The 14,920-nt window shown below is 41.3% G+C and overlaps 2 protein-coding genes across 2 annotated transcripts; both read left to right on the top strand.

The window, feature by feature from the left end:
• The first annotated feature begins 11,044 nt into the window (after positions 1-11,044).
• LOC121369716 lies at positions 11,045-12,151 on the top strand. The gene has a single exon (XM_041494770.1). The coding sequence runs from the start codon at positions 11,045-11,047 to the stop codon at positions 12,149-12,151; it is 1,107 nt and encodes a 368-aa protein (XP_041350704.1).
• Positions 12,152-13,715: 1,564 nt separating this feature from the next.
• LOC121369715 (uncharacterized protein F54H12.2-like) lies at positions 13,716-14,690 on the top strand. Its single transcript, XM_041494769.1, has one exon. It carries the CDS (start codon positions 13,716-13,718, stop codon positions 14,688-14,690), a length of 975 nt encoding a protein of 324 aa, XP_041350703.1.
• Positions 14,691-14,920: the final 230 nt, after the last annotated feature.

Here is a 14,920-nt window from a genome sequence, read left to right as displayed (position 1 = left end):
AATCCCGACTAGTTAGGCCTTTGCATCTATAGGTAAATTTATTGTTAGTCGTACGCGAAAAACTCTAAAACATCTGGATCATGAACACTTTCATTTTCCACCTTGTCAAATTCAATATGCAAAATATACCATAACAGCTGACATGAGATAGGAATTATTACATTTTTAAAGAATACTCTGAACTAGACGGTGTTTATATACGATGTGACTATATATACGAAGGCCGTGTATATAACCTCCACTAACGAGGGCTGGCTATATTCACAGCAAAAATGTATATAGGCGGTAAATAAGTATTTAATTGATCCATATTACCGAACCATCTGGAACAGGAGGAATACATACTAAGTACTGTACGAACAGTGCATTTTCTGAACAGGGGAGGGGGTGGGCGAGTATATGAATTTAACGGACCCTTTTGTGTACGTTTTCCATAGATATATGAATAACGTCATACAGTACTAACAAAAAATTAATAATAATAAATAAATAAATTAATAATAAATAAATCAATAAAAATGACATTTACAAATTACCAGCTGCTGAGGTAGATTAAATGAAAGAGAAACTAACTACGGACAGTACACAAACTAACAACAGGGCTTGAACTTAATAATTTTTCACTGATTGCAATTTTGAGGCTGCTTACGTTTTTTGGGGGGTTTTTTAAAGTTAATTTTACAGCAAATAAATATGACTAAAAGGTTATTTTGCTGTATTTAGTCACATTTCAAATGCTCAAAATTGTAAGGGGCAATAAAACTTAAAATACTTTTTTTTTTATAGGCTACTAGTAAAGCTGAGACCACGCCCGGGTCCCCCTCTAAATTTATGTAATGTTTCTGTAACAACCGCCCCACCGCGACGTGATTTTACCAACATTATAATACATGTAATAATAATAATAATATTATTATTAATAATAATAATACACAATTATTATTACTATTACTACTACTACTACTATTACTACTACTACTACTACTACTACACAATTATTATTACTATTACTACTACTACTACTACTACTACTACTACTACTACTACTACTATTACTATTACTATTACTATTACTATTGTTATTATTATTATTAGCCTACTACCACCTTTTTGAGGTGGAGGGGCGGTGTTTTATCTGGAGGAGTTTTGGCTATAAAAATGCAAGATTAACGTGCGTGCACACAGGCACAGACGGCAGACTGATCTTGTCCCTGCACGTAGAACTGGATTCGTCTGGGTTAAGTAATAAATAGCCAACCTTTGGACGACAAAACATGCAACAGTACACTGGGTTTTTTACGCTATATATTAAAACCGAAACACCACTTTGCGGACCAGTCAAAATAATTTGCACACGCGCCTGATGATGATAATAATAATAATAATAATAATAATAATAAATGGTGAGTTCATGTTCCGACTTTTTATTATTTTATTTCAGCGTATTCGCGGTTATTTTCATCATGAAATAATATATTTTTTATTATTTGCCATGTATATAGCCGGCCCTCATTTGCCAAGTCTCTATACACGGCGATCGTTTATATAAAATCCAAAAATACATTATACGGTTGTCGTATATATAGCCTCATCAATACGAGTCTGTTTTTCCGTATTTTAAATGTCTCATTTAAAGAAGAGTTCCAGATTTTAAAACCGAATCGTGTCATGGAATTCCCTCGATCGTAGTTCAATTAAAATGTTTAGGATCATACAATAACTTGGTTTGATATTCCAAATGAATGTAATTTCCATTTATAATGCATATTTAGAGAAGTAAGGCCAACTAAATCCGCGATTGAGCTCCTTTAACTCCCACAACTTTTGATTAATACCTATGCGTGTATATGCGTTATACTGAGTTAATGAAAAGCATATCCGACAATAATAATCAAATAAAAACAAAAGTAATGTATAGAAAACTGCTTTAAAAGATGAGAAATGCACAGCTCTGCTGTCGGAATTGTTTTTGATGGAAAGTGGGTCTAAAAGTTGTTGACTGGCCTTGTTTGTGATCATCTGGAAATAAAATTCCGCCTCGGAACTGTGTTTGACGTTTGGTTAAAGAGAAAACGGGCCACTTTTATTAATAAAATAGCAAGGGATCTTTTGTACTTAACTACAGGCAGAATAGGCCTACATATGCAACATACCATGGCGATGGGATGGGAAGGACCAAGGTTGATCTGTCGTACAACAATCACTTTGAGCGAGTACTGAGCTACAGATTACCCCACCTTGACGTTAAGGGTTCAGTATCATAGTAACAAGTGCCACATTTCACTATTTTAACTTCTATTCATAACTACAAACTAATCGACCAAACGTATACGTGCAATCTTTGATAATATCACTATTATAATAAGCTTGCATGCCATGTAAACAGCTGAATTCAGTACAAGTAGATTCCTGTTTTTATCACGAGTAACAAATCTTACGAATTTGGCGAACCGTCATCGTTGCACAAAGACTGCAAACTAGTTGGCAACATCCGCCTGGCAAAACATGAAGTGTTTGCCTTGAATGATGTGTTGAATTTTATTTTTATTTATTTTTTGTTTTATCCCACTGTCCCCTTTCCTTTCTCTCCTTTGAATTCCGTCTGAATTCTTCCCGATCTGGCCACTCCTATCTTTCAACTCCTTTCGCTGTCCACCTCCACACCCCAGTCCTTGTCTCTCCAACCGCGACAGGTGCTCATCTCTTGTGGCTATCTGTGCCAGACACTGCCATTCCACATAGATTTTAGCTGTGTGCTTAGTCTGATCACTAACGTTTTGGGGTTACCAGTTGAGGTAAACACAGGAGTCCATTTAAATTTAAAGGTGCATTCTAAAACTTCCAGGCAAAACTATTAACTTTTGCTTTATGGTAGGCGAGTTTTGTTTAACGACACCACTAGAGCACATTGATCATTGGATGTCAAACTTGAGCCTTACATGTTGGAAAACATACATACGCGGACCACCAACATATATACTGACACTTCGTAATTTTCTTTTGTTTTCATTGCATCCAAAATTCTAACTTTGGGTGAAGTGACTCAGCTGCAACCAACTCCTGTATGCACAGTGTAAACATACGCAGTCATTTACGACAATGACCCCTGCGTGTGCTGTAACCTCACCGTGGTGCAGGGGTGTAACATTCTCTTTGAGAATGGCCAATACAGCACAAAATTGAAGTTTTGAGTAGTATTCAGTATCCGTAAAATTCTGTGATATTTGTGTTTTTGCACAGTTCTTTACACTGTTTTTGTTTAAGTCTTGAATTTTTATATTAATGTTGATCATCACTTTATTTATTTGCATTACCATAGTTTGACACCCAATAGCCGATGTATTTTTCGTGCTGGGGTGTCGTTAAACATTCATTCATTCATTCATTCATTTACGACAATGACTTGTAAAACAACATAAATGACTTGATACGGGGTGCGATAAGAAAAGAGTTCCGAGACTACACCTCTACAACAGCAAAAACCGTGCTGGTTCTAATTTTGGTCGCCGTCCCCTTCCAAGTAGCCACGTTGTACAGCTATGCACCGCTCCCAGCGATTCTGCCGCGCTTGGAATGGCCCCTGCAAGTCACGTTCTTTAAGTGAGTCGAGAACCATCTGCGATTTGCGCTGGATGCCTCCACAGTGTCAAAATGGCGACCCTTCAGATTGAACTTCATCTTGGGGAAGAGAAAGAAGTCGCAGGGAGCCAAATCCGGCGAGTAGGGAGTGTGACGATCATGTTGGTCCGGGCGAAAAATTTGCGTGCTTTCGACGCTCTATGAGGGGGCGCGTTGTCATGATGGAGCACCCAATTGCCATCGCGCCACAGTCGAGGTCGTTTGCGCCGAATGTCCTCCCTCAGACGCCTCAGAATGTTACAGTACAACTTGGCATTCATAGTATGTCCCTGGAGGACGATTTCACGTTGCAAAATCCTGCAGTGACGTTCTGCCCCCCCCCCCCCCCTAAAAGCGACAGACCGGCCTCGATGGCGTCGTGGTTAGGCCATCGGTCTACAGGCTGGTAGGTACTGGGTTCGGATCCCAGTCGAGGCATGGGATTTTTAATCCAGATACCGACTCCAAACCCTGAGTGAGTGCTCCGAAAGGCTCAATGGGTAGGTGTAAACCACTTGCACCGCCCAGTGATCCATAACTGGTTCAACAAAGGCCATGGTTTGTGCTATCCTGCTTGTGGGAAACACAAATAAAAGATCCCTTGCCTGTCGTAAAAGAGTCTGTTTACTTAATTCCCGATTTTGTTCAACCACAAAAAAGCTATTGAAGAAAAACCTCGTTATTTTGACGGCCAAAACAAACATGATCAAAGTTTTTTGTGTTATTTTAAGGGAACGAGTTATATTTATATACTTAAAAAGTGTCATGATCAAAGTTTGTATACCCTGAAGCTAAATTAAGCAAATACGTTTTGGAAAGTCATTTTATAATTATCCCACCAAGAATTTTCTTATAGTTTAGGCATATGTTCGTCTGCTCCCCCGGGTTTAGGACACCTAATCGTATATTCCAAATTTCCTTTTTTCAGAACAGTTTGTGAAGACTGCGACCAACTATACTCTGGAAGGTCTGCCGTCCGCAGACATGTGGTTGTTCATCACGACAGACCAGGCGGGCACCAGTGCACTGACTGTGGACGAGTGTTTTCAACTCGAAGTCATCTCAAAGGACACCGCGTTTCCAGATTCATTGGGATGAATGATCTAGTTTTTATATATTGTTTAATAAATCGACATTATAATGCAATGTAGCATTAGTTTGTTATTAGTCCCCCACTGGAAATTTAAAACACCAATCCTAGTATATAGATACATGTCGTGTATAGGTCGAATAGGTCACTGTGACCCTGATTCATACCCTTGACCTACATCTGGGGTATTCAGATGTGTTTAGACAAAATTTAATGACAATGTGAAGTACGTTGTATTGTGCAGGCCCGTACGCATACATTTATATGGGGGGGGGGGGGGTGCGTAATTGACGAAGTTGCTAGAGGAGGGGTCCGGGGCATACCCCCCCCCCCCCTTGAAATTTTGTAAAATCTAGAATGCAGGAGATGCATTTTCCTGCATTCTGGGAAGTAAATTGGACTATTTATTATTTTTTTTACACGTCCACGGTCGGACCTCGGCAGACTATGGGAGGGGTGCGTACGCGCCCCTCGCACCCCCCCCCCCCGCACCCCGTTTACGGGCCTGTTGTGTACATAAAGGTTCCACAACGACTGGCGGTTGATTATTGTATTTATTTCACTCTCATTAGTTAAGACATGGGTTATAGTCGTAGGTGACATTTTGAAAATTAACTAACGTGAGTGACATATGTAAGATAGTCAAACTTCACGAATTGAGAAACTTATTTCATAAATGAGGGGATTTATATTACATTTCTGTTGCCATTCTACTAAATTTTGTTTTTAATTTCTCAAGCTGATCAGAGAAAAATTAGGAATTACAATTATGACGTCACATTAAAAATATTGCATCACAATACGTTTTTATCCAATCCAAAGCCTCTGAGATGTTTCTCATCTGGAGTGTGATAACCTATAATTTATGTTTCATCACTGCTGCCAGTGGTATCACAGTCTTAGTGATGTAACATGAGCAGTTATAGGATAAATATACTATGCAGGCTGCCTTTGAATATAAATGTACAAGCAATCAAATCATAAGCAATTATATATAAGCATTTACAGGTCTCGAACAATACATGGGTTGGTTTTTATTTAGAAATAAGGACGCATTTGAATAGATGAAACTTAGTTTATGTGTACAATTTAATTGCATGTAATATCTGAACACAAGCATATTGTCCTTAATTCCAAGTCATAATGAAGAGAGTATCTTTCCTTCATCCACCTTGTAGTTGATACGTGCAGATTGAACTTCTTGTGAGAAAACCCTCTCATGAATCTGATACTGACCACCAAAAAAACGCCCCCTGTCCAAAATATGTCGTTATTAAGGTCAGAATACCTCATGCAGGATGAATTACCGTGACAGTGCCGTTTTAGAGTATCTTTAAATAATACATAGGAAATGTTTAGTTTTTTTTGTGGGGGGGGGGGTTGTGTGTGAAAAAATCCGCCATTTTGAACACTGCTTCTGAAACGTGACATTGTTTCTGTTATATCATCAGTATACATGTCTGCGTCAAGGGACGGTTCATTTAACACTTGAAATGTATGATTATCATCACTGTCATTTACACTCCTAGTTGCGAATGACAACCTCTTCCTAAATCGCTTTTCTCCTTTCTTTTGTGATGTTATCTGCTGTGGTGGTGTTGGAAATTCCTTGTTGGATGTAGGATATACATCTGTAGGTGTTGATATGAGTAGTATAGGGGCCTGTATAGGGCCATTACCTATTTTTCCGTGACCTTGACCTTGACAGGTGTCTGGCCTTGGTGTGAGTCATAGACTGACCTTGACATACTTGGCAGGTGTGTGTCATAGACCGACCTTGGCACACTTGGCAGGTGTCTGGCCTTGGTGTATCATAGTGGTGTGGTCTACTAGGGTGAACGCTCGCCCGTGTCCCTGACCGACTTAGGTTGGTACTGATGTCCTTGGACTGGCCCTGACCGATTTGTTTAGCATTGACCGACTTAGAGGGCAGTGACTGGTATACCTGGGCAGGTGTGCGACCTTGGTGTAAGTCATAGCCTTGACGTACTTAGTGTGTGACTCATCACCTAGCCTTGACCTATCTAGAGGGCAGTGAGTGGCATACCTGGTGCAGGTAAGCAGCCGTGACTCATATTTTAGCCTTGGCATACTTGGGCCGTTACTGACGTCCTTGGGGGCTGGCCTTGGCCAGGTTCTGACGTCCTTGGACTGACCTTGGACTGCTAATTTAGAATATAAAAAGGATAGTTTTGTTAGTATCTTCATTCGCTCTCCAAAAAGTCTACAGACAAGATCTACGTCCAGTTTGCTACAGAAGTATTCACATATTTGCGGCTTGCAGTATTTTGAAAGAAGAAGATGGCATCGGGACATTCATCAATCACTACTCAATGCCCTGAACAGGGTGAAAAATCTCGATGTCAACTAGAAATTGGGCAACCATGGAAGCAAGAACTTTTGATACACATCCGGAAATTCGACAGTGATAAAGGGAACACTTATCCCACAAAACGAGGCATCACCCTTACCCTGAAACACTGGGTTGAACTGTCTACGTGTACCGGTCAAATTGATGACACCATAGCTGCTTTAAAGGAAAGGAAAGAAGAGAAATTGTTTCACCATCTTGGTGCCAACATGTATGTGAGCGAGGACAAAAACATTGCGGGGGTGGACATTCGGCAGTGGTGGTGGTGTGTGGACACAGTGAAGCCATCAAGAAAAGGAATTTTCCTTTCTCTACAACAATGGGAGAAACTGAAAGACTGTTTCGAAATTATGAGTGACTTTGTACCAGAGCTGAACTCGATTGTGCCCTGCGCCATGCAAGACGACCATCAAAACCAGATGGGCTTCCTGCAGTGCAGTTTCTGCAACCCTAACGAGTGTCATCAGTGGAGGAACTCAAAGGTATAAAAGAATGGATTTGTGATTTACACTTCATTTGCTTTGTGACTGTGTTAGAGAACAGACGTGTTTTATGGTTCTGACATTCTTGTGGCTTGTTGCACTCTATCTGGAACGAAGACGATGGCATCGGGATATTCGAGTGACATTAGTAGCAGCAGCAGCAGTAGCGACGAGGACGACATCTTGGTCTGCAAATGTTCAGAAAGTTACACGATTTACTGTAATAAAAATTGAAAAGAAGAGATCATGGATCGAAGTGAAGAGAATGCTGATTGTGAAGATGGCGAAATAAAAAACCCCACAGATCGAGCGGGTGATACCCGTGAACTCCAAACAGATGTTGATTATGAAGATGGTGAAATCAAAGAACCCGCAGATCAAACGGACGCTGCCCAAGAATATAGAGCCGATGACTATGAAGAAGACTACTGTTCGAGACATTATCTGTTCTGTCATCGACCCGAAATGAGAGAATTCTATACACGTATACAGACATTTGGGTGGTGGCCCATACAGTTACGTCAAAAACCTAGGGAACTTGCCAAAGCAGGTTTCTATTACACGGGGGATCACGATGCCGTCGACTGTTACTGTTGTGGATTACGCACCTACCGATGGCAGAGAATGGATGATCCAGTGATGGAACATTACAGACTGTCCCCGAGATGTCCCTATGTAAATAACGTGTTCAGACATTAGAGTGTATTTCATGATGTAATAACTATGTATGTTTGGCATTTTGTGTACTACATTTTTGTTGTTTAGTAATAAATTTTGTGCTGTATCTTTTGAATCTGTTGTTTATAAATAGCATGATTTTATGATCTATTAGTCAGTTGAGAACCATGACTCAGTGGGAACGGTATCTGGAGTCACTTTACTACGATGCAAAACACCCTGGGAGTTATGCAGGTCCTGTTAAATTATATCAAGCTGTCAAAGCAGAGGGTAAATTTAAGATTTCTCTGGCACGTATTAAAACATGGTTGAAAGGTCAAGAAACCTATACCATGACACATCAAATAAGGAGAAAGTATCCACGTAATACATATGCAGTGGAAGGCTTAGACAGCCACTGGCAATCCGATCTCATGGATATGGTCAGTTTGGCTAAATATAATGATGGGGTGAAATATCTCATGGTGATCATTGACCTATTTTCCAGGTTCTTATGGGTTCTACCACTCAAATCGAAAACAGGGAAACATGTGGTAGAGGCTTTGACAGAACTATGGAAGTCAAAGTCCAGAAAACCCAATCTATTTCAGTCTGATTCGGGGTCAGAATACAAGAACCATATGGTCAAAGCATTGTTGAAGACGGTTGTAGGATATACATCTGTAGTTTTTCGTGTTGATATGAGTAGTATAGGGGCCTGTATAGGGCCATTACCTATTTTTCCGTGACCTTTGACCTTGAACAGGTGTCTGGCCTTGGTGTGAGTCATAGACTGACCTTGACATACTTGGCAGGTGTGTGTCATAGACCGACCTTGGCAACACTTGGCAGGTGTCTGGCCTTGGTGTATCATAGTGGTGTGGTCTACTAGGGTGAACGCTCGCCCGTGTCCCTGACCGACTTAGGTTGGTACTGATGTCCTTGGACTGGCCCTGACCGATTTGTTTAGCATTGACCGACTTAGAGGGCAGTGACTGGTATACCTGGGCAGGTGTGCGACCTTGGTGTAAGTCATAGCCTTGACGTCCTTAGTGTGTGACTCATCACCTAGCCTTGACCTATCTAGAGGGCAGTGAGTGGCATACCTGGTGCAGGTAAGCAGCCGTGACTCATATTTTAGCCTTGGCATACTTGGGCCGTTACTGACGTCCTTGGGGGCTGGCCTTGGCCAGGTTCTGACGTCCTTGGACTGACCTTGGGCTGCCTCTCTCAGAATATAAAAAGGGTAGTTTTGTTAGTATCTTCATTCGCTCTCCGAAAAGTCTACAGACAAGATCAACGTCCAGTTTGCTACAGAAGTATTAATATATTTGCGGCTTGCTGTATTTTGAAAGAAGAAGATGGCATCGGGACATTCATCAATCACTACTCAATGCCCTGAGCAGGGTAAAAAATCGCGATGTCAACTAGAAATTGGGCAAAATATCTACTTCATGTCCCAACCATGGAAGCAAGAACTTTTGATACACATCCGGAAATTCGACAGTGATAAAGGGAAGACTTTCCCCACCAAACGACGCATCACCCTTACCCTGAAACACTGGGTTGAACTGTCTACGTGTACCGGTCAAATTGATGGAACCATAGCTGCTTTAAAGGAAAGGAAATAAGAGAACTTGTTTCACCATCTTGGTGCCAACATGTATGTGAGCGTGGACAAAAACATTGCTGGGGTGGACATTCGGCAGTGGTGGTGGTGTGTGGACACAGTGAGGCCATCAAGGAAAGGAATTTTCCTTTCTCTACAACAATGGGATAAACTGAAAGACTGTTTTGAAATTATGAGTGACTTTGTACCAGAGCTGAACTCGATTGTGCCCTGCGCCATGCAAGACGACCATCAAAACCAGATGGGCTTCCTGCAGTGCAGTTTCTGCAACCCTAAAGAGTGTCATCAATGGTAAACGAGTGTGACAAACATTTTGTTTTGGAGGAACGCGAAGGTATAAAAGAATGGATTTGTGATTTACACTTCATTTGCTTTGTGACTGTGTTAGAGAACAGACGTGTTTTATGATTCTGACATTCTTGCGGCTTGTTGCACTCTATCTGGAACGAAGACGATGGCATCGGGATATTCGAGTGACATTAGTAGCAGCAGCAGCAGTAGCGACGAGGACGACATCTTGGTCTGTAAATGTTCAGAAAGTCACACGATTTACTGTAATAGAAATGGAAAATAAGAGATAATGGATCGAAGTGACTGTACTCGTAAAGAGAATGCTGATCGTGAAGATGGCGAAATCAAAGAACCCACAGATCGAGCGAGTGCTACCCGTGAACTCCAAACAGATGTTGACTATGAAGATGGTGAAATCAAAGAACCCGCAGATCAAACGGACGCTGCCCAAGAATATAGAGCCGATGACTATGAAGAAGACTACTGTTCGAGACATTATCTGTTCTGTCATCGACCCGAAATGAGAGAATTCTATACACGTATGCAGACATTTGGGTGGTGGCCCATACAGTTACGTCAAAAACCTAGGGAACTTGCCAAGGCAGGTTTCTATTACACGGGGGATCACGATGCCGTCGTCTGTTACTGTTGTGGATTACGCACCTACCGATGGCAGAGAATGGATGATCCAGTGATGGAACATTACAGACTGTCCCCGAGATGTCCCTATGTGAATAACGTGTTCAGACATTAGAGTTTATTTCATGATGTAATAACTATGTATGTTTGGCATTTTGTGTACTACATTTTCAATCAGTTGTTTAGTAATAAATTTTGTGTTGTATCTTTTGAATCTGTTGTTTATAAATAGCATGACTTTATGATCTATCAGTCAGTTGAGAACCATGTCTCAGTGGGAACGGTACCTGGAGTCACTTTACTACGATGCAAAACACCCTGGGAGTTATGCAGGTCCTGTTAAATTATATCAAGCTGTCAAAGCAGAGGGTAAATTTAAGATTTCTCTGGCACGTATTAAAACATGGTTGAAAGGTCAAGAAACCTATACCATGACACATCAAGTAAGGAGAAAGTATCCACGTAATACATATGCAGTGGAAGGCTTAGACAGCCACTGGCAATCCGATCTCATGGATATGGTCAGTTTGGCTAAATATAATGATGGGGTGAAATATCTCATGGTGATCATTGACCTATTTTCCAGGTTCTTATGGGTTCTACCACTCAAATCGAAAACAGGGAAACATGTGGTAGAGGCTTTGACAGAACTATGGAAGTCAAAGTCCAGAAAACCCAATCTATTTCAGTCTGATTCGGGGTCAGAATACAAGAACCATATGGTCAAAGCATTGTTGAAGACACGTGGTATAACACAGCTGTTTACTCTCAATGAAACCAAAGCGAGTTATGCCGAACGTGTCATTAAAACCATCAAAATGCACCTGTATCGCTACATGTTAAAAAACTTTACTTACAAGTACATGGATGTCCTAGAGAAGGTCGTCTATAGCTATAACCACACCAAACATCGGATGCTAGGCCAAACACCAAACAGTGTTAACCAACAGAATGAACAAGAGGTCTGCCTGTCTCAGTATCTAATCAAACCTAAAAAGCCAATCCTGAAGAAGAAGTTTACCTTTAACGTGGGTGACAAAGTAAGAGTCAGTCATCTCCGCGGTACATTTGACCGCGAATACCAAGAAAAATGGTCTGGTGAAATATTTACCATTGAAAGGAGATACTGGTCTCAAAGCCATGACTTGTACAAATTAAAGGACTGGGATGGCGATCCCATTGAAGGGACATTCTATGCAGCTGAACTTCAAAAGGTGACTGAGAATCCTGATCAATTGTACCGTATCCAAGATATCATAAAAAAGAGAACTCGTAACAAACAGAAAGAAGTGTTGGTGAAATGGCTTCACTGGCCTAAGATGTACAATTCGTGGATTCCAGAAGCAGACGTTGTTCGATATCAGACAGTATAAAAGGCCTCAGCACATGTTTGACTTTTCATTAGCATGAAAGAAATTGTACAGACACAACCTTTGTCAAGAAGTCATTCAGGTGATACCTGGACATTGTTTGGTAAACGTGTGGCCAAATCAGAAACCGTTTTTTTCTCTCAGATCATCATCATATACGTAGTGGTGATTACGTGTATCATCAACTTATCTCTCGATCGAGGTAATTCTAACTTGTGGACAGCACTACTCAGCAGTAGCTTGGGTTATCTGCTGCCAAATCCCAAGATCAAAACGAATAAGCACCATGGATAAGTACATTACCATTCGAAGTACAGACAGCACATCTTACTTTCCAGACAACACACACTGGTCTTTTAGAGTCAATCTGTATGACAGACTACATCTCGGTAAAAAGTGTGTGGTGGCAGCCACCGAAATCACCATTCAGAACTGGGACGTCTCGAGAAAATCAGACTGTCGTGCCATCAATATGTGTTCCAATATCTGCCACAGCTCACACGTTGGAGAAAGAAAGGAGCCTCTTTTGAGACGCATCTGTTTGATGGGGAATAAAAAGGAAAGGTCATTTGTGTTTCCACAATATCATTACATACCCCTGAGGCTGGAAGATCTGCAGATCGTTGACATCTATATACAGGATGCAGATGGCAATCCAGCTTCATTTATCACGGGACCAGTGATGGTGACACTTCATGTGAAACCACAACCTTTTCGGTTTTAAGACATGGCCCAATACGTGTTGAAACATTACAATTATTTAAAACTGATGACGAACATTCACGATTATCAGATGACTCTGGGATTACTGAATGATATGAATGCAGAACAAATGTTGGCCTTGGTGGCGATTGTTCAAGGGTTGCTGGACGGACGTATTAACGTCGGAGCAGGACAGAAACGTCGATTTTTACAGTCTAACAACGAGTATCTGAACATGATGAAAATGCTGGTATCACCTGCCGTGATGAATAGAACTAGAAAACGTATATTGAAAGAAAACACCCTTTTGTTAGCCTTCATTTTGAACGACAGTCACCTGGATCAGATGAAAGCAAAAACCGTATGGTCAGTGGTCACGGATAGCTGGAGATATGCAGGATCTCTATAAATAAGATGTCTGTCAAAAACCATCATCATTTGAGATAGAACCTTCAGAGGAGCAACATGTCAGACCAGTACAAGCTGTATGTTCCCGACGTAGACAAATGGACCCGTTTCTACAAGCTGCAGGCACAAGGCAAACTTCAGCCTCACTTCGAAATTCAATGTGGTGGAAAGAGTCAGATCATGTACAGTGTGGATCGATGCCTAGAACTCTACGATCCCACGTGGAAAAAAGAAAAAGAGGAACAGAACAAACCCCCAGCACCCAATGTTGCCATGGTCTCCCCAACGCAGCAAGTGGTGGAACAAGCTAAGGCCGAACAGAAACGTCTTCTGAAAAGTATAAAAGGGAAAGCAACAGAGCGACCAGTCAGTTCACCAAGAAAGCGCAAAGGAGACACAACGAGCAGAAGCAATCAGAAAAAGCAGAAGACAGATCGCTTTAGTAAAAAGAAGTAAGATGGCTTCCTATATGAATAAAGCTGAAGTTGAGGCACATGCCGAAGAATTATCTATTTTTGAACTTCCACGTACATTCACTTCTGTGGAAAAAATCTATTATGAGGACACGAGACCCACATCTCAGATCACCACAGAAAACAGTCCTGTGGAGTTTAACGTTTATGGACAAGGCATCGATTACATCGACCTGAAACGCACCAAACTACACGTCAGAGCTAAAATCACCAAAGCTGATGGCAGCATCTTGACAAAAGATGAAAAGGTGGGACCCATCAATCTATGGCTCCAGAGTTTGTGGTCTCAAGTGGATCTGACACTCAATGGAAAACTTATCACCACCTCGACCAATCTGTATCCTTACAAGAGTTATCTCAAAGTGTTGCTGAATGGCACGTCCACAGCCAAGGAATCGTCCCTGCAATCTCAACTGTACTACAAAGACACGTCTGATGATATAGACAGTTCAGATCCTGTAACAGGCATCAATTCGGGACTTATTATCAGAGGTGCTTTATGTGAAACCAGTCACACCGTGGATATGGAAGGACCGCTATATGAAGACTTTTTAGACATCAAACGTTATCTCATCAATGGCGTCAATCTACAGATCAAACTGTTCCGGACCAGGCCTTCCTTCCATCTGATGGCAGGAGAAGATAATCCTGATTACAAAGTCAAGATCGAAGATGTGTACCTCAGAGTCTGCAAAGTGCGACCCAATATGGCCATCATCACGGCCCACGCCAAGACATTGCAGGACACTGAAGCCAAATATCCTTTCACGAGGAGCGACATCAAAGTGGCCTCCATACCCAAGGGACAACTCAGTTTCACTTGGGATCACTTGTTTCAAAATAAATGTCCAAACAAAGTTGTGGTGGCACTGGTCTCTGCCGAAGCAGTGAATGGCAGTTACACCAAAAATCCATTTAACTTTGACATGTACGAATCGACACCATTGCCTTATATGTGAATGGAGAATCGTTACCTGCTCAACCGCTACACATGGGCAACAAGCAGTACATCTTGGCCTACAACAACTTGTTCGAAGGAAGAGAATCCATAGGACTGGACGTGTCTAGAGAGGGTTTTAGAAGTGGATATGCTCTATATCAATTCACCTTTGAACCTTACCACATGAAGGACGGATACCTGGATCTTATTAAAAGGGGTAATCTATGACTGGACTTACAGTTTAAAAAA

The sequence above is a fragment of the Gigantopelta aegis genome, chromosome 4 (assembly GCF_016097555.1).
Source record: "Gigantopelta aegis isolate Gae_Host chromosome 4, Gae_host_genome, whole genome shotgun sequence".
In the NCBI taxonomy this organism is placed as follows: domain Eukaryota; kingdom Metazoa; phylum Mollusca; class Gastropoda; order Neomphalida; family Peltospiridae; genus Gigantopelta; species Gigantopelta aegis.
Note: the sequence above shows the minus strand (reverse complement) of the source record. Positions and strands in the feature narration are given on the sequence as shown.

What these genes read in the sequence shown, in the direction of transcription:
- LOC121369716 (XM_041494770.1), top strand. Translation starts at nt 11,045, where the DNA reads ATGTCTCAGTGGGAACGGTACCTGGAGTCACTTTACTACGATGCAAAA.
- LOC121369715 (XM_041494769.1), top strand. Translation starts at nt 13,716, where the DNA reads ATGGCTTCCTATATGAATAAAGCTGAAGTTGAGGCACATGCCGAAGAA.